The following is a 26,121-nucleotide window of genomic DNA, read 5'->3' on the forward strand; positions in this document are numbered from 1 at the left end:
TAGGCCTATGTGCAAGATTGAAATTTAAGATTTGTTAGCGGATCGGTGAATGGATGAAGTGTGAGTTTATTGAATGTTTGTTCCCCTTGGTGACTCCATGCCCGCCTTTTATTGTTTTCACCTGTCCTTTCAAATATCCATCTTCCCATTCAAAGTGTCCGTGAATGTTCGTGCATACATTTTATCTTTGCATGCATGCCTACATTTTTTTTATTTTTTTTTTATATCAGGTAAGTAATCAATTTGTATAACGTATCGTATCAGTATGTATGGACACTGAAAAAACAGATTTATGTGAGCAAACTTAAGGTAATTCGTTTTTTTTTTTTGTAATATTTAAAACAGACAAGAGAATGCGGCCATTGGTACAGCAATGCATTTTGTATAATTGTCTGAAAAAGATTGTGGTGATGGAGTTGAATCTTAACCGGAAACACTTAAAGCTCACTAATGAGTTTAGTGTTGAATTGCATGCATTGAAATTATATGCCAGGGCTGTGCAGGTAGCAGTTTTAATGTGCACATTTCTGTGCACTGCAGATTTTTTGCTGATAATCATATACATAATCTACAAGACATGCAGTTGAGCAGATTACACTAGTTAAGAGTTTCTTTAGGATAATGCAAATGACCACTGCTCTAGCAGACGTTTCTTTTTTAATATGGTACAGCAGGGAGATGTATTCAAATAGTAATGTGTAGCTCTTGCCAGTGCCTGAAATATTATATTTTTGGAGATATCCATTATGTGGTAAAACTGGGAAAAGTTGTTTATCAAGGTATGTTGACTTAAAAAAAAAAAACCCCTTGCACACGTGAGATAAAAAAAGCATGCATTTAATGTCTAATTTAGACTTCAAATGTATGTGCAATCTGGATGCATAGTTATAAACATGTTCATATTCATTTTTTGAAAACTCTTGAATGCGCAGGGAATCTTAAGTATAATTTAAGCGATGTATAAGCAATGCACATTTCTGCACATGATTTACTATTGCAAGCAGCATTTAACAAACTGAGTCTGAGGTAGAGTTAGCAATGTGTGCCTGTGTATGTGTGTGTATCGGTGCATATACATGTGCTTGAGATTTTGTGTCTTTTGTTTGAGTGTGTACGTGCTCTTGTTGAGTGCACAAATATGTGTGTGTGTGCACAAGGACGCACATGTGGATGTATGTTTTTTCATGTACATGTCTGTATGTGCATGTTTTGTGCGAGTATATGTGTGCGTGTGTGTGTGTGTGTGTGTGTGTGTGAGTACGTGTGCAATTGTGCATTTAATTTAATCAGCTGAAATTGAATTGTTCTGTATTTTATTTTGTTTATCACACTGGCTACTCAAAGTGCATTTGCACACTTACTTTCACGCATGATTTCCTGGCACCTATAAAGTTTAAGCTGTTTAGCAAGTCTAAAAATGTCAAGACTAAACAGATATTTTTAGTGTTAAGTGTTTTGTAGGTGAGTTTTGCATGTTTGGCCTTATTCAGTATTTGATAAGTCTGCATTCAGTATATGCCCTTACTGGTTACAATTTTTAGTTCTAGAGTGATTTTGGAAGTTACTGTTGACTGATAAGCAAGTCCCCCCACCAGCACACCCCCCAAATTTAGGGCAAAAAACATCAATATACAAATAAAATAAAAAAATAAAATTAATATATTGTCTTATTTATATCATCATCTGTAATATTCCGCAGTTTCCTATGTTTTTGAGGCCCATGACCACTGACTTCGCTTTGCTTCTGTCACCAATTTACTCCGAGAAAGGAAAATAGCTGAACTAATAGTCCACCTTCTGCAAAATTAAATGATTTTCATTATGAGTAATTGCTAAGAAAGGACCTATTTCTGGTACATAAAAATGATAAATCATTGGCGATACTCTGCAGCTGTGCAAAGACTATCGCTTAGTATGCACACAACCGGCAGTTTATAGCGTTTTTATGTTAATGTAGAAGATATAGTCTCTCTATATTATCAAATAACATGCGTGTTTGGATGGAATTGGGGTATTTTCCCCTCTTTAAATTGTACTGAATTATTATTTTTTTAAATGGAGAGCTGGTTCATAGTTATGCACGTGCGTTTCCTGTTCATGATCTTTACAGTGTATGAGGTTTTGCTGCAGCATAAATAATCTTTGTAATTCTGTTGGTCAGAAGCACCATGCAAATTTGAGCGCGTGTCCTGATACTGTATATATCTCCGTCATGAGTCGCTACATGAAGTTCCTGCCACAGTACGTACAAATCTGTTGCATTTCTTTGGTCAGTGTGCATTCTGTGGCCCTGTCAGAATAGGATACCTTTGGCTTTTGTCCTGTCATCAACCAATCAGGGCTGGAATGGCATGGCTGATGGTGTTCGCTTAGCATTCTTGTTCTCCTTGTAGAAAATACTCGCTTTTAACCTCGGCATGATAATGAACTTAAAATTCATGATTGGTGAATAAACTCACTCACTAATGGCTGAAATATTATTTTACTTGTACACGGCTGCTGATGTTACGCTTCTGGTGTGAGATACGTGATTTGGCTAATCGTTTTTTTATTTTATTTTAATTATTATTATTATTATTATTATTTTTAATACCTGAATTTGTAAGCTTTTAAATTAAGCACTAAAATATAGGATCTGGAACATTTATGTTATATCCATCAGTTAACATTTTGCTGTATGCATATATACTGTATCGGTTGATGGTGGTGTGATCCAGGCGTGCTTCTGAGAGCAGCGTGTCGTTAAGAGGTGCGAGAACACGTTTGGGTCGCGCTAAGCCCCTGTAGAGGAATTTCAGCCCCGCGGAGGGCGGAGGGGGCCGGGGAAGGAGAGGTGATCATGGAAACGGGGAAGTCAATAAGGAGTGTGGTGGCTGTCACAAATTCATTAGAGTAATCCCCATCACAGGAGGCCCAGACTGCTGAGCAGTGGCGCCGCCACATTCATTTCCTGTGGAAAACAAAAAAGGGGGGGGGGGGTATCAATGCAAATCATGTGGTGATGCCAAAAAAGAAAGAAAAAAAAATATTTATATATTTTTTTTCACTGTCTGTCCATTTCAGATTTGTAGTTTGCACCTAAAGCCCACAGTCTGGTTGCCAAGAAGGAATTACCAACTGAGTGAAAATACACCTGCAATTCCCTCTACAAGCTTATTTCTCAGAGGAATAAACTGGCCAGTGTCATTATTTAAGTCTTTTCAAGGATTGGAGCTTAATAACAACTGTTCCCGTGCGACATATTTCTATTTGCTGTTACGATTCAGGAATACTGTAACCCCCGATCTGAGCGCTATTCATTTGGTGGGGTTAACGATAGGTTTAATGGCAGTAATACAGACCCTCCCTTGTCAAAATATCAGTCTTTGAGGTCAACAACAGGAAATCATGTCTGAGTTCATACTTATTGACATTTTAATTATCAACATATTTAACTGCATAATGTCTTTAAAATGTAGTGGGAGGTTCTGACACTAGGAAGTGAAAGTTGTAGTGTGCTGTAGCTTTCTCCTCTTGCAAAATGGCAAAACGAGCGTCGCAGAAGGTGTGTCGAGTCTGAGCTGAGACCGAGTGTGGTGGGAATAGAAGGTCAGACAGGATGCGAATGGTGAGCGTGCGACACGCTTTCTCTCTGCCAAAACACAATCACCTCCCTACGGCTGCAAAACATGCACAATTCATACACTCTTTTTTTACATTTTAGTGAATGAGCCTCATTTAGTTTAATATCACATAGAGAGGATGTCATGCTGAAGGATGCGGGGCCTGGGCTGTAGACCCCCTAAGCTTGCCTGGGAGTGTAGAGCTACTGTAGCTTAGCTTCAGCAGAGATACTATCCCATTGTTTTACACTTCCTGCAGTATGCAGTGTCTGGCTGGAATCGTGAAGGCCACGCGAGAGAACAGAATGACTCATGTTAAATATGAGTGGAGGAAAAAAAAAAAAAGTTTTTCCTTGAGGGATAAATTACAATTGCGGAACAATTATGGTGCACTTATTTTATTAGGAAATATGTTTTTTTCTCTTTGCGGAGGAGAAAGTTGAACTGTGCTTCCAGCCTGTATTCATAAGTCCGCTTTAGCCTCGTAACATTGTCCTTGAGCGCTGCTTGCTTCATGCATATTCTGATAATGACTACAATATGCTGAACAGTAATTTTATATACCTGAGTGTGTACTGAATGTAAAGACGCAGTAAATGAAGTGCATTCAGAACTGTCTGTCTGGGTCGTTCTATGGCAGAAAGCTTTCAGTACTGTATACAGCGTACGCAGAGTGCAAGACCTTTTATAATCTTTTGTAATCTTTAACATGAGACAAATTCAGTGTTTATCTTCACGGTGAAATGCTGTTCATATGTTTTTCTTCATACAAATTTAAAATGTGGTTTTCACTATACTGTATTTATTTTTTTAAAATGAGGTACTCTTAAAATAAATTTAAACTTGCACAGGCTTCCATGGTACATGGATGCTAATTCATACATTAAAAGTCAGGTGGAGGGTTCAGTGCATAGAAACGGAGTTAAACATCTATAGATTAATTTCTGTTGCATTTGCTGCCACGGAGTCTGCGTCTTTCTGATAAACATTTACATCTAAAATGATTTAACTCGGGTGCATTTATGTCCCGCTGTAGTTCGTCTGTCATCTCTGAGCTTGACAGCTGTTTCTCTGGAGTTGTCCAGCACTCAGTAAAGCTGAGTTATGTGGCATTTATTTGAAAACCGCATAATTTAACTTTTTTTCCTCCCTCCGGCTGATGGGTGGATACAGCATTTCTACAGTCATGTAGATTTCCTCTCCGCTTTAAAGACCGGTCGCCTCTCTCGTTTCTGAATCCTCCCTTTGTAAGGGGCTGCGTACCCGTGGTGCGCGTTGGGTCTGTGCATCTCTGCAGTACATTTTCACAGCGCACCGTAATTCGTATTTATTATGATTTCCGTTGCAAAAGATTTAAATAAATGCGGGTTCACAGTCAAGGTGGAGTCGACTTGATTGTGCAGAGTCACACAGTGTGGCCAGCCGAGAGAATATCCACTTCTTTGTTTTGTGTGAAGGGGTCGCCGTGCTGCAGTAATTCATCTGACCCCCTCATGGGAGGGTCAAGCTGGTTCCCTGGCTGCCGCCGGGACGGGAACGCTCCCATGCCCCCCCCGAAATTCACGTTTTCCCAAATCTCAATATTCTAATGGGACCGGATGCAAAGCGAAATGTCAGCTTTATGAGCGCGTATTTCTTTTTCTTTCTTTTTTCTTTTTTTTTTCTGGCACGCTTCATTAAAAAAAGGAAATATGCAGCTGCTTGTTTGGACGTGACTGCAGCGCAGGAAAGGTGAAATCTCCTGATTTCAGACACCGGACAGAGACAGAACCGTGTTCTGCCACAGCTAGGGAGACGTGTTCTTTATCGCGCCGCGAGATTCGCGTTGGCACCACGGCGACTCGCTGCCGAATTAAACCGAATCCAGAATGGCTTCGGCACAGCTGAAGGGCGGTGGATGGATGGACGTTGGAATCGGGAAACGTGCGTTAAAGCCAAAGCCCTATTAAAAGTATTAAATGTCATGCGCAGAATTTCCCCCGAACAGTCTGCGCTCATTTTTTAAATTTTTTTTTTATGAAGGAAAGTGTCTGTTGAAGGAAGGGAGGAAAGCTCGCAGGGGCAGGGCCGAGGCAGGCTGGAGTTGAGCCTGAGCCGAGCTCGATGCATCCCAATGAAGCCAGGGAGCCGATGTGCCCTCCTCCCTCCTCCAGACACGCAGATCCGCCCTCTCCTGCCCGCCACTCTCCGGCTGCCAAACAGACATTGATCTCTCAACCAGGCAAGGTGACCTACAGGACTTCCAAAGCCCTTTTTTTTTTTTCTTGTTCAAGGAAGGGGCCCTGACCTCTCGGTGACACTCCGCTCCCTGTCTGTGTAGTACAGGGGGATGCTGAGAGCTCTCCTGGTCTAGGGCAGGGTGCGTCTTTATGCTGAAGTCAGACTGGAGCTCTGTGGGATATCTTGGTACAGCACAGGACACTGTGTATAGTGTATACATGTGATTTTTTTTGTCTTTATCCTATCATGTATTTGTCATTACTATTATTATTATTATTTATTTATTTTTATTTTTTTCTTATATGCTATTATTATATAATTTCTTATAATAATAATAATACTAATAATAATAGCATCATAACTCCTCATCTATCATCATAGTTAATATTGTAGGTTTTCAAGTTTCTGAAATAAGAGATATAAAATCACTTTCAACTGATCATCTTAATGTTGAATGAGGTCATAAACATTTAGTTAATCTAGGTTTTGCTTAACACTGGGCCGCTTGCTTTGTTAATAATTTTGCATATTACAAAAGTCACTTCTGCGTTTTGGCACAGTTTTTGTGTGCTCCATTTTGGGAGTTAAAAGGCCCCTCGTTTTCTGGATGCTCAGAAAAGCGACACAGGGCAGTGATTAAAATCTCTCGAATCGCAAGCGCGGTTTCACTGAGGTGACCTTTCCATCTTCCTCCTCTCCGCCCCTCCACCCCTCCCCCCGTTCCTCTGTTTCCTGCTCGCTCTACCTTTCAAGAAGACAGGAAAGTAGCCGCGCCTCTCTCTGTTGTCCTACTTATGGTCTGATAAGGGCTCACACTTTCTGTTGACCTCAACGGAAGGGCAATTTCACGACTTAATGTTGCAGAAACGTGGGCGGACAGGGCGACGAACTGACAGCCCCCATCAAATCCAGCGCGCCTGAACTTTACTGACATAGCGTACACCAGCCCGCTGTGGTGCACTCTTTGGACGACGCGCTGAAAAATAACATTACAGGACAGCCGCGTTATTGTCTCACTGCGTGCGTTCGTGTTGCATTGAATGTTCAGGCTGGGTTCCGGAGGGATGTGATCATGTAGTTATTTGATCACATCCTTAGTGCTGAAGTCCTGCGCCCCTCTACTGTAGGGGTTCTCTGCTTTCGGGAATTCTGTGCCCACCTCGCTGTTTTACATCTCAGGAATTTTTCATGTTTTTAAACGTATTTAACTTGTGCAAAAAATCTTTGCTGAACAGGTCAGAGTCCGTTTTTTCTCATGCTAAATCTGATTAAGGGCCTGATGAATTGCACACATTGTTGGTTAAAAAAAAGGATCCAGGGATTTTAGATGCCTGTTTTTTTTTTTCCCGCTTCCTACACACATCGAGCAGTCCCAGGCTATGGACCAGCTGAACTTTCTAACGTAAGCCATTCTGGTTTTAACCAGCTCCTGTGTAACTTCTGAAAACATCAATGTCAAGATGTTTTTCAAAAAGCAATCAAAAGCAGTGAAACTTTGAGAATTTTTTTCCCCCTTTAAAAAAACAAAGAAATAAAAAATGAGGCATACATTGTGCAAATGGAAGAAAAAAAACAGATGGACCTGATGGGGGAAACAGCAGGTTTTAGCTCAAACAGTTCTAGATGATGTGTAGGGTGAAGACTTTTTAATTTGCACAGCAATCGAAATTGAACAGGGCTCTGCTTTTTACAGTGTTCTGAAGCCACACTGTAGATACTTCTTGAATTACTGCTGGTTCAATTTCCAGAAGAGTTGTTGAGAGGGGCTTCAGTGATCATTAATCCTGCAGTTGCTGTTTCTCTTCTCATTGCAGAACTTTTACTTGACTTCTGAAATCAACATATATCTATAGGTAATTCTGCAAAAGTAGATCAAATTAATTTGCTATTTCTAATATTGTTAATATACATCTAACATACATCTCGTGCACTTGGATTTGTTGTTCTTAAGGTTTTACAGTGACATTTAGAGTTAACCAAAGACCAAAATGTATTCTTATTACATAGTTAGTTCATACTCATGACATCAGTTAATATTTGGTAATACTGTTAATAAGTAATACTGCATTCATGATTAATAAAGGCATAGATATTTGAAGTAAAATATAGCCAATGACGTGATGTCTTATTTTTGGCTGGTAAAACATGGTAAAGCGAGTAGCACTAACTGTTTGTTCAGGACTTAGCTACTGTCCTTCTGAGCCTTGCCAGAAGATTTTTTGACGTAATACAAGTGATGACGACATGTTGAAGCATGTTTGTCTCTATAGAGGTCATGTATTTTTGAAAATTATTTTTTAAAATTTCTTATTGAATTCCCCTTGTAATGCAAGGCTCAGCAAAGTAGAATATATGATACTTGACATTAAGAGCAAAGACTCATGTACCCTACAGAGGGCAAAAATGAATTTCTCAGTCTTAGGAGGATATTGTAAAGAATGTGCTGTTTTGTAATGTACTTTTCATTTTACTTCCCTGCATCAGTAATATTGTGGCCTGCATATATGGATATCAGAACAGATTTATATTTATTCAATGTGTGAGATCAGCTTGCTTTTGCTAACAGTAGATGTACGTGCGCATTTATGTATTTCATTGTTTATGAATTGGTTTTTGATGAAACTCAAGGTTTCATGCTTGTGTGCAGTGTGGGAGTTTGTGATATGTGTATCATTTTTGGCTCTGTGGGTGCAAATTGAATCTATGAAAGTGTGTGTATGGGTGCTTGGAATGTGTGTCTGTGACTATAATTTCCGTTTGTGTACCAGGGCTGGAACTGAATGAATCTCTGCATTCTTGTGCATGTGTGTGTGTGTGTGTGTATGCATGTGGGTATGTGTATACGTGTGTATGTGTGTGTGTGTGTGTGCCTGTGTCGGCGTGCACGTTGGCATGTGCATGTGGGTGCGGATACCTGTGTATGTGGATGCGTGCATGTGTACCTGTGCGCGTGTGTGTGTGCATGTGTGCGTGTTTGTGTGTGCGTGTGCATGTTTGTGTGTGTGTTCGTGTGCCTGTGTGTTTGTGTACGAGTGTGCCTGTGTGTTTGTGTGTGTGTTTGTGTACGAGTGTGCCTGTGTGTTTGTGTGTGTGTTTGTGTGAGAGTGTGCCTGTGTGTTTGTGTGTGTGTTTGTGTGAGAGTGTGCCTCTGTGTTTGTGTGTGTGTTTGTGTGCGAGTGTGCCTGTGTGTTTGTGTGTGTGTTCATGTGTTCGTGTGCCTGTGTGTTTGTGTGAGAGTGTGTCTGTGTGTTTGTGTGTGTGTTTGTGTGAGAGTGTGCCTGTGTGTTTGTGTGTGTGTTCGTGTGTTCGTGTGCCTGTGTGTTTGTGTGCGAGTGTGCTTGTGTGTTTGTGTGTGTGTTTGTGTGAGAGTGTGCCTGTGTGTTTGTGTGTGTGTTTGTGTGAGAGTGTGCATGTGCGTACGTGTGTGTGTTTGTGTGAGAGTGTGCGTGTGCGTACGTGTGTGTGCGCTTGTGACTGAGAGTGAAGACTCCTGCAGTGCTTGTAGAAACGTGTGGAAGGAGAGGAATTTCGTCGCTGCAGTTTGTGCGACCGTGGGATGGAAGTTATACCCCACTTAATACGTCAGCGCCCTGATTGATGTACAAAAACAGGAGTGTGTGTGTGCGTGTGTGTGTGTGAAGAATTAAAGGACAGCAGAATGCAGACAGAGTCCCCCGCTGCCATGAGGACACCATCAGTAGGTGAGAGGAGCGATATGGTAATGCAAGCCTCCACCGGAGGAACCAGCTCTGCACAGGCATATTAATAATCCCCTCCCTCACCCGGCCCTGCTCAAATGGGACAATGCACTCATTCCGGCGGCTGGGGCACGAATTCCTGTACCCGCTTCTAATCAGCATTATTTCTCTCCTATCCAAAAAAAAGGGTGAATGCAAATGTTATATGCAGATTCCTCTTTTTGCCAAAATACATATTAATAAGATATAAAGTATTAAAGCAAGTAAAAAAAAAAAAATCACTTCCAGCCTTTCCTTATCCAGTAACTTCCTCACCTGGAACTCGATATAATAACTTTTATCTAGCTTTGATAGTTTTTTTTTTTTTTTTGAAGATGTGAAGTTGGTTACATTTACAGTGAAATGCAGTGCACTGCCAGAGCCAGTGGTGTTTTTGTTAAGATGAAATATGTATAGGCAAAGTAGATATTTTTTTTAATAATCCCCGAAGTGAAATTAGGCAACATAACACAATACGATGGAAATATTAGAGTATGTCTAAAAGAGACAGGTGATAAAATGTGACCCATGCAGACTTTTAAAAATATATTTTTAGCAGTTTTGAAAAGTGCAAAATATCTGACTGTTTTATTTAGTTCCACTGAAGAACAACGTTGTAGTACAAGGAAGGTCATCTTCAGGGCCTTTTGGCACAGGCTTGCTCAAGGAATCAAAGAGGAACAAAAATGCACAAGGATGTAGAGTATCCCTCCCTGCAGTCTGAAAACAACTCGTCTGTCCTGAGTGCATATCATCCATCCAGTAACAGCATCTCATTCATGCGTGCTGTTTGTGTTTGTGTTGGTATGAAGAAATAAATGATTTATGCAGGAACATTTATCTGACTAATGCCACTAAACCTCTTTATTATTATTATTATTTATTATTATTATTATTATTATTATTATTATGTTTTAACATTCATTTTCATTCAGGTATTTTGTTTGTTTATGTAATGAAAAAATATCCAGGTTTGTATCAATTCAATTTTATTGTTGCATTATATATTTTGATTAATACGTTTTTTTGTTTTTTCCACAAGTTTTGTGGAATCTTGACTATTGCAAGCAAAATGTGTATTCTGCCAGTTGCCATTGAATATAGCCCTGTTCACATTTTCCTTGACTAATAATTGCTGAATATGGCTGTGCATGGTGCCTGTCTGTGTATGTTTTCATTATGCCCTTTATTATCTACCATGTCAGGTCGTCCAGAAAATTTCTACATCTGTGATAGCGAAATATGACCCCGTGCCCTTGGCCTTGAAGTCTGAGGTAAATGCACCTTTTTTCTCAGCACATTAAAAACCACTGATTGCATTATATTCAGCCTTTGGGCTCATAATTGCATCACTCTGAGGGGGAAGTGATTTTTCGGGGTGGACACATTATTGCTTGACCTATTTGATGGACATTATAGAGCACTTGGAATATATTTATTGCTTAAACCTTTGAAGGTAATAATACTTTCATCAATTATTATAATTTGCACATAATTCATATAAGCCCCACTATTATTATTATTATTATTATTATTATTATTATTATTATTATTATTATTACTGCTACTACTATTAACACTGTACAACAGTAAGTCCTACATTTAAAATTCAATTTGTTATATTTCTGAACACCTTCAACTTTTCTCTTTGATACACTGTGACCACAACATATTGCATTTTAATCATATCACTGAATGAACTGTTATTTTTCTGTTGAATTTACAAAATATGTTTAATTATTTTAAGCTCCATGCTACTTTTTTTTTCTTTTTTAGAATACACTAAGGATGGTATACGATGTACGACTTTTATTTGTCACAGAAATGTAGGACTGTTGATCATGTTGTCTAGAACGCAAGGTAAATGCTTACTTGTGGATTTCACGCTGCTAAACTTTTGGATCCCCGCAATGGAACATCAGGCTTTTTTTATGGTGAGATACTTAACCAGTTTTCTCTGTGGCCAAGTGGAAACACAGCGAGGGCATCTTAAAGCGAATCTTTTTCCACGGATGTAGCGCCGATGCAAACGTCTCGGTTAAGCTGATGGCAGAGGAAAATGTTGGGTGGAGAAAGTGTTAGGCTACGCTGCCGCCGCAACTCGAGTCCCTTCCTTTGAACATTATCTCACTCAGCGTTTGCCTCGGAAGCAAGCGTGCCTACAGCACGCCCACTAATTGTGCTTCTTATTGTACCTTCTTCTTTACCTTAGAAAGAAAGCGTGTATGTCTTCTTCTTTTGGTTCCCACGCCCTACCCCAATGAGAATTTTACATTACTGATAAGCACAAGTAAAAAAAAAATGTAAAGACATCTTTGGCCCCTTTTTTCTACCTGTATGTTTTCATCCCTCACATCGTGTCTGGTACAACAACCATGCCAACAGTCTTTTTTCACTTTACATTAGGAATATATGCAAAAAATTCACTGTGTTGGGCTATGTGTATAAATACTGCTTTTATTTCCTGTTCACCCTGATGATGTTTTCTTCACGTAAGTAAAATGCTGTCTCAATCAGTGTGGGAAGTTTCACTTCATCATTTTTCTTATTTCTGTGAATTTTGTTAAAATGCGCCATATGCAAATGCAAGATTTGGAGATATACCCAGTGAAAGACGTTTCACCCCCTCAGAGTACTCCTCCATGCTTAAAAAAGAAGCTTTAATGAGACGTATAATGATGCAATGCCTCTACAGAGGGCACGGAGTGCATGTAGGGTCCGCCGGTAGTAATTCAACGATGTCAGAGGCAGCAGGTCCTCAGCATTGTCCATGGATTTGTTCAGGTTTACTGTAAAGCATCCGTTTGTAATGGGTAATAACTGCTGTACATAGTGCTGGGAACGTGCTGAGCTGCGACCTCCATTGTGGTTTGGGGAACTGCGCTGATATACAGTCCTGCTAAGTGCCTTATTTAAAATTATTCTGAAGAGACGCAAAAGACTAAATGAATTTCCTTCATGAGGAGTAATGGCTTTAAGTTTTTTTTATTAGTTCCTTTGACGTCGATGGTTCTGTCGTGCCCGCCTGCGTGCGGATTGGACGGGGCAGATGGACACAGCAGACCGTTTGAAAGGATCAATGTCTCTGTGTGCGGGTACAGCGGGCACTGCTTCAGTCCACTCAGGGCAGGGTGTGTTTCCATTATTTATGTGGGATAATGTAGGTCAGGAAAGGTTCCGCTCGGTGATTTACATTCCGTCACGCGGTCGCGGCTTGGTAAATCCATCTCTCTCTCTCTCCCTCTCTCTCGTCCCGCTTCTCTTCGGCTCGGGGTCTTTCTTCCTGAGCCGAGGACTCCGTCATGCGGGACCCGCCGCCGCGGGCCTGCGCTTCGTACCGGGCGCAGAGGAGCGGCGCGCCGCGACTTTGCGGACGCTTGTTTTCCGTGGCGCCGGGTCAGGCGAGGGCCGTCCGGCGTGTCGCGCGACGGCGTCCTGACCCCGGTGCTCCGCGCGCCCTCGACCCCCCGTAGCACCGCCCTGGCGCGTGCGTCTCCGCCCCGGGGACCCCGCCGCGCCCTCCACCCCCGTCACACCGCCCTGGCGCGTGCGTCTCCGCCCCGGGGACCCCGCCGCGCCCTCCGCCCCCCCGTAGCGCCGCCCCTGCGTCCTCTCCGCCCCGGCATTCTGGGAGCGGGGAGCTCACAGCTGCTTCACATCAGCCGCTGCGCAGAAAAGGAAATCACTTTATCCCTCCAATTCAGATCATTTCAAAGCAACAGTAATCTGTTTTCCCATTACTATCAGGAACAGCTGCAGTCTATTACTTCACACCCAACCGGGCCATTGTAGCCCTGAAAGAATGTCATAATGAATACAAGACTTGGATCTGTTAAGATATTAGTTTGCTTTAGACAGATATACCTTTTAGTGTTATTTCCAAATTGTCTTTAAGTAGTGTGTATGATAAGTTACAGGCTAAAGTTCTGTCACATTTTAGTGCACGGAGACCTTTTAGAGGTGGCAAGGACAAATCATCTACAGATTAAGTGTTTTAAGTTCTGTTGTTTTTGTCAGTCATTGCTGGTATAAATTTGATGCATTTTGTATGGTGCATAAAACACTGAATATAAATAAAATTAAATATAATATACAGTAACAGAGGAAAAGAGGAATTTCAGTAGGCCATGTAATTTCAGAAAGAGCAATGAAAGAGCGCTAGGACTCGATCCCCACAAGCAGTTTCTAATAGGACATGATTCATGAAATTCCGTTGTGAGGGTGTGCCTTCAGTTTTGTTACTAGTTATAAATGGTGTTTATTTTGTACAAATGCATGCATGGGAGATGGTCTGCTGGTGATGCACAGTCCTAGCACATCGCCCAGTAACCCGCAGAGGTGACTAGTAGGGAAAATGTGAATCTCCCAGGTGCGCACGGATGCCCTTGCAGGGGGGAGCGTCCCGAACTCGCCTTGTGTGGTCCCTGCTGGCCCTGGACCTTTCGTTCCTAAATTTCGTCTCCCATTTCTGCTGGGACGGACGTCTGATTTCGCTCTTATGCATGACTGACAGGCGGGCCGGAGTGAGCAAAGTGGGGGCGGGGGGTGGGGATCCTGGCTATCGGCACAGACAGAGAGGCTGTGAAACTGGAAACAAGCAGTGACCTTTTTTCCCTTTAGGATCGAAGGCTTGATTTTATTTAAAGGCTCTGGTCAATGAGAGGTAACAGAAGCAGAGCTGGGGCGTACGAAATGGCGCGTCCTGACGTAGCGCCGCCTCGTCAGCCCGCTCCACCCGCGGAAACGCAGTTCTGCCGACCGCCGCTCGCGTGCGTTCGACCCGCTGCGTCCCTCCTGGAAAGGACCGGAAAGGTCCAGCGTGCCGAGGTTAAGGAAACACTTAGAAAAAACGCAGAAAAAAACTGCGGGCGTGTGTGAGGTGCGTGTTGGGCCGCTAGGTGTTCGCTGCGACAGAGCGGTGTTATCCCAAGTCTCATGAAGCGCCGATCTCTTGCTCTCTCCCCCAGTTCTTCCCTTTTGGCCTTTCTGAACCCCCATATGATTCGCCGGATAACTTACAGTCGGCATTCAACCGTAGAGCGCATTCTATTTTCGGAATTCAACTTTTGTCCCACAGATGTGTGCCTAAGAGCCGGGCTTAGATTGACCTGTCATTGCGAAGGAAAACTAACGGGGAAGGGAACATGACCCTGATCCGGGGTCAAGAGGTCAACGTGATTTATTTCCACCCGGAGCAGACTTCCTTCTTGTTTTTCCGCCAGGTGAACATGGACACTTGCTCTCTGCTCCTTGCTTTTCCTTCTGCCTCTTGGAAGCGAGAAACCGGAGACAGGCCCAAGTGAGATATATTTAGCACTGGGGGACTGAAGATTCTCGGATCTTGCTTTAAGGTTAGAAATATAGATATCTATGAGCGGAGAGGATGTCATCTCTATAAATTAAAATCACTGCCCTGGTTGAAGCTGCAGTGCCCGGCAGTGTTCTGTTCATTTAGCCAATGAACAGCGCCATGACGGCTGACTTCTTAAAGGAACCGGGATCTCCTGTCAGGCTTGATGTGAATTTCTCACACACCACTAAAAGACACCCCAGTGAAAGTGCTCATTATGTACACATGAAAGCCTCATTCAGGTCAGGGTACATATTAATGCGTTTGAAGCAACAAATGAATTAAATTCATTCTTTGAATCGTGCAAGGATTCAATTTTATTAACGTTTCGTACAGACGCCCCACTTTATGCTTTCCGGTTTTTGTGCAAGGAGTGCTGAGGCACATTCTTGTTGGAAAGCGGTGGCTTTCTGTCGGAGTAGGGAATGGATCAGCTAGATTGACTCTTATCAGCTTGAAGTGCCCCAGCATGCCTTTCTGCCAGCGTGTGTGGCTTTGGACAGGAGCCTCTGCAGTGCCGTGTCAGGCTCGGTCCCCTTCCTCTGAGCGTGCTCGGTTTACTTATCGTACCACCAACTGATCCAGGATTAGCGTGCCCTTCCTTTCACCTTTAACCCTATCATTTCTGCGTAGACGATGGATACTGATCTGCGATCGGTATTTAGGTGCGCAGCCTGCACTGCATTTTACCACAAATAATCACCCACAATGCAATTCAGACGCCGTGGTGTAGGATGAGTAGAGGAACAGAGTGATGGCCATAGGACTGAGTGCTGGGAAATACTGGCATACCAATATCGTGCCCTGCCTGTAATTTCGGGTGTGAATTTTATTTTATTTTTTTTACAGGTGGGATGTTTTAAAGTTGAGATCCACTGAAAAACAGTATGGGTGCTTTGAAGGGTGCACAGGGAGCCTGCTGCAAAGGCCCACAAGTACACCAGTGCTGGTCACTTAATGCAGAACGCAAGGATTAAAAGATCATAAATCTTCCTTCCTCAGTGTAGCGCAGCACTCACAGGAAATGCCAGAAGAACAATAATAATGGCATCAAAGTTTATGTAATTATTTAAATACAGTGTGGGGGTGGTTGGGGGGCTGTGGGTTGGGGGGAGGGGGTGTTGAGCAGTGGGGCTTTTTGTTCCTTCTCATAGGCATTGGAAAATAATGAGCTTTTGAAATTAGGTTTGAATTTAGTCCTCAAGGAGGTTTTGATTCAGCCGTTGGCATATGAGCTTAGAGAACCAGTCATTCCACTTTACTAATTATTTTTATGTTGCAGAAATTTCGGCATTAACCTTTTTTTTTTCCCGGTGTGGAAAAGCGTGGGATTGAGGCAGGAAGCGACTCGTGAATCTCTGGGGTCTGAGCGCTTTGTTGTCGGCGTGCCTGAACACGTGCGGAGGCCGCGCTGGTTCATTAGGAGCACTTTCTGTCGCTCCCTCCCGTGAGCTGGTGTCGCTTACACGCTCCGCGACGGGACGCGTCGGGAACCGAAGCGCTAGCGCGAGACTCCGGGTTTAGCTCTCGCGTCGCTAAAGCCGTTTGCAAATGTCAACAGTGTGAGAATGACCGCGTTGATCGACCACATCAAACTTCACGCTTATTCACAAACGGCACCTCCCCCCACCCCCCCCAGCTACCCCACCACGACATATTTGAACGCATACGAGTACAAACTGATTTATACCCTTAATAAATATGTAAAACTGAAATGCGTCTGCCATTCCTCCTGCCCAGGGCTGTTTTAGCATGTGTAAATAAAATGCTGCTCGGTAACTTAGCTATGTCCAGCGCGCTATTGTACACATTTATTTTTGTCTTTTAAAAATGCATTGCGATTTGTCTTTAATGTAGAGCAGGCTATGCATTATACTGTAAGAAGTGGCAAGTGTCCTTAGGTATTCTTTTCATTTTCTCCATTTTCTCTTTCAAACATGCAGAGTTGTATAATTAAATGGGCTTTGCTGATTAGCAGTAAATGAGTGCAATATATTCTCACAGAAACACCTAGCCCTTAGCCCAGGGCCCTTCCTGTAGCTTCGCCTCTTCTCTCTACCGCCTCTCCTGCACCATTTGCTTGTTAGTATTATTCTGTGTGTCTAATTAAACTTAGCCTCAACCAAAGATTTTTTATTATTTTATTTTATTTTTTTATTATGACGAATAGTGTTTTAGACAATAGAGAAACAGACAAATTATTCCAGAATTGCCATTTTAAATGGCAATATTAGATCGAGCCTGTCTTCGCTGCAGGGAGAGGCCAGTTGGCTCTGTCCACTTTGAAATGAACCACCATTTATAGTAGCAGGAGATTCAGGTTTATGGAAGCCATGGATGTGGCTATTAAGTCGTGGAGTCTGAACATCCCAAAATTCATCAAAAATAATTGCTGAACTGTTTTCATATCCTCGGAGTTGATTATCTTCATAACGATCTAAAAAATCAATGCATTAAAATGTGGCTTAAAAGCCTTCGTAAAAACAAGCAAAATGCGTTTAAGGGCATCAGACGTTTTGGCTGGCGAAAAGCAAACGCTTTTCCCCGGCCATTCTGGGCCAGTTAATCTGCGGCTGGCAAGCTGGCAAATAAATGTGTCTGAGGTTAGCGCTGCATCCATATCACAGAAACTAATATTTATCCCGGCTTCCTGACAGTCGCAGTTTTATCCTCCTGCAAGGAAACCCAAAGCTTGGCTTTAATGGCACATATTTTCTCAGCTCCATGTTGAAACTAGAAGCTTCTCCTTGTTAGCTTGATAAATAACTTCACTGCCAGGAAACTGCTGAATTTTAGGTTCCTTGTCTATTTTCTGCTGGCTGACATTAATTTCGAACCGCTCTGAGGGAACTAACTAAGTAAATAAATAAATAACTAAATAACACGGTAACACGTGACGCGCGGCGAATTTTGCTCCGTGTTCCTCCTCACATTTTCTCCTGTTTTATTTATGTACCAGTGCTCGGTTTGGCGTTTTAGTTATTTGGTTTTGTAAAGTTATTCTTCTATTTTTTTTTTCCCCCTGTACAGCGTTACACCCTGGTGAGGTCTGCTCTTGCATGCACTGGAAGAAAGGTCTGGCAGGGAAGTGTGTGCATTAGGAGTGAACACAGCCCTGGCTGCTACGCGCTCTCTCCGGGTTATTTGTCTTTCACACTACAGTACAGTCTAAAACCATGAGATTACCTCAATGTATCACATTGCGTGCTATGGCAATTTATAAACACTCTAGGGGCTTACAGAAAGAACTGCATGGAGTTATTGTTGTACATTAAAGGATTATTTCCACACCGTCCCCAGCTTTATGTCTAAGTGCATGTTACTTACAGCCCACAGTTAATGTTCTGTGCACAATCATATATATTTTTGATAACCCCCAGCACATAATGGTCCTTTAGATGGGGCAGTGCCTTTCTACAAACGCCGTGGGGTGGCTCCTCAGGTCAAACGGTTACGGTTTTTTTTCCGGTGCGTTACCTACGCACAGCCATCTTTTCCCGTTTTGTTTTTGTTCGACTGATACGGAATAAAAACACAGCAGATTTTTTTTTTTTTTTGTAAGTCACTCAGATCGTGCTGCTAAAAATTCAGTCTGTCCTTGAACATCTGAGGACTGAATTGAAATATAAAAATGGAGGAGAAGAACATGGACTTGTGTCAGACAGACATGCATAAAACTGAGACAATGGCAGTAAAGACACGCTAACATCACCTTGTCTTTGTAAACCGTGTGTAAACCAAAGTGTGTCTAAAGTCTCTTATTTTAACATACGGGGATGAATTATATGCAAGTGATTTTCTTATCTGTAGTGATGATAGATAATTGCATGATTCAATTTTCTCTTTTAAACTGCACTGCTGACACTCTGTTTATTTAAAACCAATTTCTGTGAGACAGTGAATGAAATGATATTAGTATCACAATCAATATGTACTGTACGGTTTATATGTATTGACATTGACTACTGCTAGTAAAAGCTTTGGCCTGCTCTCAGTGGGAGAGATTGGGAGATCACATAAGGATTTGCAGCCCTGAGGAGACAGCTCTGTGCCCATACTGTGGCCATACTTCCATTACTGATTCAGGCCCCTCAGAACACTACCCCGAATTTCAGACCCGTCCCATTCCGAGCCCGGAGTGGGGGGCGCTTACGTCCCGGGGCTGCCCTTACTCTGCGTTCAGCCCGGTGCTGCCTCAACCTCGTGTGCCGCAGAAGAACCAGGGCGTGCACCGAAATAGACTGACCCGGATTGCACAATGACGCTGTGGTGGTGAAGCAGCAAGGCAGCCGACTCAGGTCACGTGACCAGGTGGCAGGTAGCCTCGCGACTTCTCTGTCTCCTCCCCCCCCACGCCCCCCCCCACGCCGAACAGGCGTACCCTCTGCACGGAAGTGACTCCTCCCGGAATAGCGAGAGCAGATTGAAATTGTGTGAGGTTGTCGCGGCGATAATTGCCCTAATGAAAGGTCTTAATCAGCAATTAACTTCTCTTCCACAGCCTCAGTGAAAACAACAGCTGTTAACAACATGCACAAGCAAAGGCCACGAATCTGCGACTCGCCCAGCGTAGCAAGACGAACAGCGGGTACGCTGCGCTTGCAAAAATAGAAATCCAGTTACGTAAAAAAAATAAAAAATAAATAGAGTGTCCTTTAGTCATGGCTTACTTGGGTCTTTATGTCCTTCTGTATGTAAAGTGGCTTGGGGCCACCAAGCCCAGACAGACACTGGGACTGGGAGAGAGCAGTCGTAGCAGGAGTTAGCACGGTGGAAATATTGTTGCTTTAGCTGCGGGGTATGACGGGGTACACGCTGTGGTCTGTAGTCGGTCAACAGTTGTCGTTAAAGTTAACAGTTGTCAAGTAACTCTTTCTTCACAGATGCTGTTTGGTGAGTCGGTTTTAGTGAAGAACTCACCAAACTGTGTTTTGAAGGGAGATATTAAAATTCTTGATTATTGATAAAGTAAAGGACAAATTTTGATTGAATCCCAGCCTATGATTCTTAAAACGGAGGGGAGAGAGCAGTGACCACTGAAGCTGAAGGCCTGGTACTCATTGGAGAAAATCTGTATCAGTGTGTTAAGTTGAAACCGATGGATGCTATTTGGAGAAACCTCTTCAGGTAGCTAGTTGAACAGCGCATTGCCAAGGACAAGACTAACTTGGCTGGCAAGGTTATCATTAGGGAGTATACTGATTTTTATTGTTGCTGTAGTAGTCGATTCTCTTGATTTAATCATTTTGCCATTCCCATGCTATAATATATTTTACATGTTGTTTTTACTGTGATTTGTTTAAATGTGATTTTTTTTTAAACTTGCTATGGACCAGTATTAGTCACATAGATGTTTAAATATTTATTGTTTAAAAACAATTATATTTATTTCTTTTGTTCAATTCAGTAAGAATTCAGTATATTACTTTTACCATTTTTGTAAATAATGAACGTTTTTTTTTTTTTTTTTTCCCCCCGCTGGTAACAGACTCAATATGAATCAATAATTTAGAACGTATTAAAATGATTTCTTCAGGAGTCTGGAGTTTTTGTTTTCTCAAAGCAACAATCAAATCAAGTGGCGAGAGTAATAAATATGCTCTTTTCCTTAGATTATCTGTGAAAAGGCATATGAAAAGCCAGCAGTGATGGGGAGAGAGAGAGAGAGAGAGAGAGCATTTTTTTAGTTTTGAAAATGAAAGGATTATTCCGCCATCGCGAGATGATATTCCGAACGCTTGCGCTTGCTCTCCGTCACGCGCCGCGCACGGGAGTCTTTTGTCTCCTAATCGCCGTGCGTTTTCCGCGGGGGCGATCGCGCGTGCGTCCGAAGCGCACGGGACAGCTAGAGTCAGAGAGCGCGTCGCGCAGGGCCTGCGTCAGCACCCAGCGCAATGTGCATCGGAGAGGGGGCCTGCACGTCTGCCCCACGCTCTCAGTCTAGACTAAACTCCCGTGTTTACGGGCCCAGATCCTGCTGGCGTTAAACATTTAGACGGAAGAATAGCTCTCTTCTTTCGTCCTGGCTATGGATAAACAACTCAAAAAGAATGCACTTTGTATGTTTAATTATAGGCTGTGTCCCCCCCTCTAAAAAAGGCCAAAGTCTGTAGGATTCAATAAACTGTGCAAAAGGAGGATGTATTATCAAGAGAGATGTCTTTAGAATACTGACGGTAACAGAGAGACGGAGAATATTCAGACATTCTGCCTAAGTCGTTATAAGCACTTTAAAGGGAGTACAGGGATTTAATAGAACATATGTCTGTTAGTTACACACAGTCTACATTAGGGGCATGTCACTTACACTGACATTTAGCATGTATTTGCCACATCACTGTGCTGGTTTCATTAGTTCTGGCTGGTTTGTGACCCCAGGGAAGAAGTCCTGTATGTGTAAATGTGTAAAGGCAGAGATTCAAATGGATGTATTGCACAAATGTTCTACATGTTGGAACAGAAGGCTTTTACGTTATTATTATTTTTATTTTTTTTATTGTATAAATGTTTTTTCAAGAAAATAATAGATTTTTCCAATAAATTTCATTCTGCCATAAAAGCATAAATAATGATGTACACAAGCTGTATTATTCCAAACACTGTTAATTCACACAACCAGAACCTATGCAGCCTTTAAACAATTAAAACATATCCTTGTACTGTGAAAGGTGAGAGAATGTCATGAAGTTAAAAACAGGCTGTGTTTTAAACACTGTCAGCATTCACCACCTTGGCCCTTGTGGTTCTCTGACATTCAGAACACTGCAGGCTAATAGGGGCGGTCTGAACACACAAACATGCACGCAGTCACACGCACATGCACACGCACACACGCACACACACACACACATACTCGCGCACGCACATACATACTGTACACACACACACACACATGCACACGCAGATACACTATATCCCCACAGTTCACGTTAGGCAATTAAAGATGGTCTGGCCAGACTGTGCTGTGGAAATCCCACTGTCTGTCCCCCCCCCCCCCCCCCCCCTGCAGCCCTGGAAGGGCTCCTCTGGAGATCCCCCGTCTCAGGGAGGGGGGAAACTCTGCTGTCCTTCATTACACTCTCATGTTCATGACATGGCTTTTCCCCCTGCTCTCTACACAGCGCACTATTACTGTTCCCTAATAACCCCGTTCCCTGCTGGGGCTGAACTCTACTCGCGCTGCACGGGCTTGCTCACACACCCCCGGCTCTCCCCCTATTGTTCTCTCTCTCTCTCTCTCTCTCTCTCTCTCTCTACCTCTCTCTACCTCTCTCTACCTCTCTCTCTCTCTGTCTCTGTCTCTCTCTCTCTCTGTCTCTCTCTCTCTCTCTCTCTCTTCTCTCTTCCTCTCTCTCTTCTCGCTCTACCTCTCTACCCGGGTGCCTGTGTTTACTTTTGTGCGCTGCGGTGTGCGGCTCATGTTGGTAAATATAGATGCATGGCTTCCGTCGCGTGCCCAGGGGGGGCAGCTGCAAAAAAAAAAGAAACAAAAAAAAAAAACCAACCGTCCCTTTAAACGATAGCGGTTCTGTGATTAATGGTGTCGTTCAGGCTTCCCTCCTCGTCGACTGCTTCCGCGGCGCGTCCTCGGCGTCGCGTCGACGCGGGCGCGTTCGCGGCCGAACGTGCGCCGGCGGTAGCTGGTCTGGCGTGACGTGCGCCTGGAAGCGCACGCCTGCCGCAGAGAAGCGTGAGAACAACTGCCGGAGAGAACTGGGGTTTCACGGGCACGGCAGATATGCAATCTGATAAGGGCAAAGTGTTACTTTTACGACACGGCACGAGGGCATGTGTGTTATGAATGCTGTAATAGAGGGCACAATGTGTTAAAAATAAATAAATTCAGTGCTGTTCTCCTCTTCTGTTTATGATTTAAAAAATGGATGTGTTTTGATTTTTTAAGTTGCGGTTGGAACGGAACAGTTTTGTTTTGTGAAAGTTTGATGGGAGCAGTTCATACAAAGACTGCACATTTTGGCTAGCCCAAGTGATGCCATATCACAGTCATGTTACCCTTTGATTGTAAACATATGGTGTTTGTGTGAACACTTGTGCAAATCTTTAGAATGATAACTGACATTTCAGAACAAATTTTAACTGTTTTTTTTTTTCAATGCACTTTAAGGGCTGTTGAATAACTGAAAATGAAGTTGACTTGTTTGGTATAAAATCTGTTTCTTATTAAAAGCAGGTCCTTCATCTCTCTTCTGCAGCATGGATGCATGGCACCATTTCATTTGAAGGACAGTCAGACTGATAACGCTGAGAAGTGGCCCGTTTCATTAGCGTGAAAACAGATGTTGAAAAGAAAATTTGCTCGACAAAGACAGATGTTCGCGGAGGAGGAGGCATTACTTAGCGGCGGACGGCAGTTAGGCCTTTTTTTTTTGCCAAAGTAACACCTTATCTCCAGCTGATGTGTAATTTATGTGCTTATTCGCTGGGTCTGGGACGGCGGGTTCGCCAAAACAGATTTTTAATTTTTCCGGCAGAATTTATCACACCGCGAAACACATCCTGGTCACCTGCGTTAAACACGCGGCGGCCAATCAGGGCCAATAAATCACCGGTTTGCAGATGTGGAGGCGCGGACGAGCGAGAGCCAGCAAGCGAGGGCCTGCCCTTGCAAACTCCAGTCTGCTTGTCGGAGCCCAGAGACAGGCTGTCTCCTCCGCCATCTTACCACAGGAAGTGGCTCCGCTGCTCAATATGCAAATGCCCCTTCTGCCTACCAAGATTTCACCTTGAGTAGATGCATCTCTTTCTCTCTCCGTCTCCCCTCTCTCTCTCTCTCTCTCTCTCTCTCTCTCTCTCTCTCTCTCTTTTTCCTATAACGGCCCACTTAATGAATTGGACAAGCTTCCCCCTATAAGTAGCTTGTCAAAAAAAGAAAGGGGCCATAGCATTTATGACCTTATAAATAAGGCAATGCCATTTATTATCACATTTCCTATGCAGATTGCAGGCGAGGCCCCACTCTTAATGTTTTGCCTTGGTAGCCCTTTCGGGGCGGATGTTTTTAGCATACCTTGGGGCATTTATATTTTCACATTTAATTAATTTATTATTCTGCCTAGGTGCTTTTTAAGCGAGCATGTAAGCAATTCAAGGTGGTACAGTTTTGCAGGACACAGCTATGTCATGATTATGCAATTGCCAAGCAAATGCCCTTGTGCCAAACCAATAGTAACAGTGCCAGCATATTCCAGTTTTATTTTGCACATGGCACAGTTATTGACATTGTCCCATGTTTTCATTTTCACACTTTGTATTGCTGCACAAAGAACATTTACTTCTTATTTTGTATTTCCAGATAATTTGTGCACTGATTTTTCATCATTCCAGAAATGAGCCCGTATCTTGTTTTTTACAGTTCTGCTGGATGTACTAACCGATTAAGGTATATAATATGGGTAAAGATAGATAAACAAAATGTAGGTAAATCCAAGCTGCACTTAAATCTATGGCCATATGCTAACTATCGTGGTTCTGGACCTTGGCTGTTGGGTTGGTCTATCACTTTCTTCAAACAGCCAGCCTTTGCATTGGATAAGGCATGGATACTGTGCAATGGCTATTTATCTTAAATGCCTGATTAAAATTTCATGATGACAGGAAGGGAAAAGGGCCAGCATCCGAGGGAGACCGGAGCCAGTGCTTTGTACATTTTAAAAGCACTGCGCGCTTGTCATGGGCGCAGTGTTGCTTCCTCCCTGTCGAGTTTCTTAACTGGTGTAGTGTGTCGTCAGGAGAGCCTCTGATCTTTTTTTCAAAGTGAGCCTGTCTTCTACCTTACCTATCAAAATAATATCTGGATTATGTGTAGTCAGCTACTTAAGACATGTGCATGTTGCAGTTTACCGCAGACAAAGCCCATGCCATGGTGATCAAAGTATTTAAGTGCTTAAAGAAGCCTGTTTTATATGAGGATTGTTTGGGTTGCATATAGGATATGAGTATATATGAAATATTCTGGAGAACAGGAACTTTTGATCATTATTACTTGGCAAATTGTATGTAGTGGTACGTATGTGAATTTTATTATTTTATATTATACATCTACACAGTATCATACCGTTCTACAAAGAAATGAAACCAGAATCTGCTGGGAATTCTAATGTTAAATTTATGTGACTGAATTGTGTGCTGGTGCAGACTAAAGGCACTAATTTCTTAAGCTGACTACCCAAATCGTACTACCAGTGCATTCTTAAAAGCAGCCCAACATATATAGAAACCTTGTATGTGTGTGTCCAGGCGGAAGACAGATGGTGATGGGCATCCATATGAAAAACGTGCAGCCAGGGTGTCAACATCCGCCTCTCTCTTACTCTCAGGGCTTAGAATCTCTGTTTCTGTCCACCAGACAGAAATAAGTTATTTATTTTTTTGGGGGAGGTGATCTGTCCCCTCTTAGTCACTGCCCCCCCTGCTCTGTGCATAATGTGTGAGAAGTAGTCATCAGCGCTTTATTACCAGGGTGCACCTCTTGCATTTGGAGTTCAGCCCGTGCTCTCCAGGGGCTTGGATCCCAGTGCTCTTCTCGCTGTACCACAAGGCCTCAATTACACTGCAAGGTACTGTGAAAGAGTGAAGGAGAGAAGGCTGCTAAAAACTAGCTGTTGAATTAGCGCTGCTCTTCACAGGAAGAAAATCTAGTACAGAAACATTACAATGCATATGCATGCACGGCTCTGCAGCCCTAGAAACAGTCTGTAAGTGACGGTCGGGGTTGTGGAGCGAGCGTCATTCCTGCAGACCCTGAAAGCAGAGTCATTATGGTGACTGCCTCGCTCGCCGCTGCTGGCAGGGGCGGCCGTTCGAGATTCGCCTGATGCCGCGGCCTCTTATCTTGACTGGAACATTAGAATGTCTGGGCCTCTCATTGCACCTCTGCTCCTGAGACGCGCTCCAGCGTTACCCTCTGCCAGATTCCCTCTGTCCAATCAGCGTGCTGAAACACACGGCTGTACAGGAAGCATCGCGTCGTTCAGAGCAAAGGGATTAGACCCTCCTCCATTCTGCTTTTAGGCAAACAGAAGAGAGGTTTCACTTTGTGTCTTATCTACTGCAAATTATCCACTTAGAATTTCATTAAGATAAAATAACTCACAATAATATTAATCTCATGATAGGATAAGACAAAGTAATTTATTGTTGGGTGTATATTAATGGCTATTTGGTTATTATGCAGTTTAAATAAAACAATATA

The 26,121-nt window shown here is 42.9% G+C and overlaps 1 protein-coding gene across 9 annotated transcripts in view; it reads left to right on the forward strand.

The window, feature by feature from the left end:
- Positions 1-26,121, forward strand: part of LOC135242659 (transcription factor Maf-like) — a 279,764-nt gene that overhangs the window by 159,603 nt on the left and 94,040 nt on the right. For 3 of the 9 annotated variants that reach the window (XR_010326410.1, XR_010326409.1, XM_064313818.1), the window contains one exon: positions 10,765-10,833. Coding sequence is in view for 4 of the 9 variants with exons in the window: in XM_064313818.1 (XP_064169888.1) it covers positions 10,765-10,792 (28 nt within the window). In the remaining 5 variants the exon portion in view is untranslated. Of the gene's footprint in view, positions 1-10,764; positions 10,834-11,335; positions 12,264-17,939; positions 20,276-23,122; positions 26,053-26,121 lie in introns of those variants that run through there. The other 6 variants (XR_010326413.1, XR_010326412.1, XR_010326411.1 and 3 more) reach the window with 6 other exon arrangements.

Source organism: Anguilla rostrata, chromosome 16 (assembly GCF_018555375.3).
Source record: "Anguilla rostrata isolate EN2019 chromosome 16, ASM1855537v3, whole genome shotgun sequence".
Classification (NCBI taxonomy): Eukaryota; Metazoa; Chordata; class Actinopteri; order Anguilliformes; family Anguillidae; genus Anguilla; species Anguilla rostrata.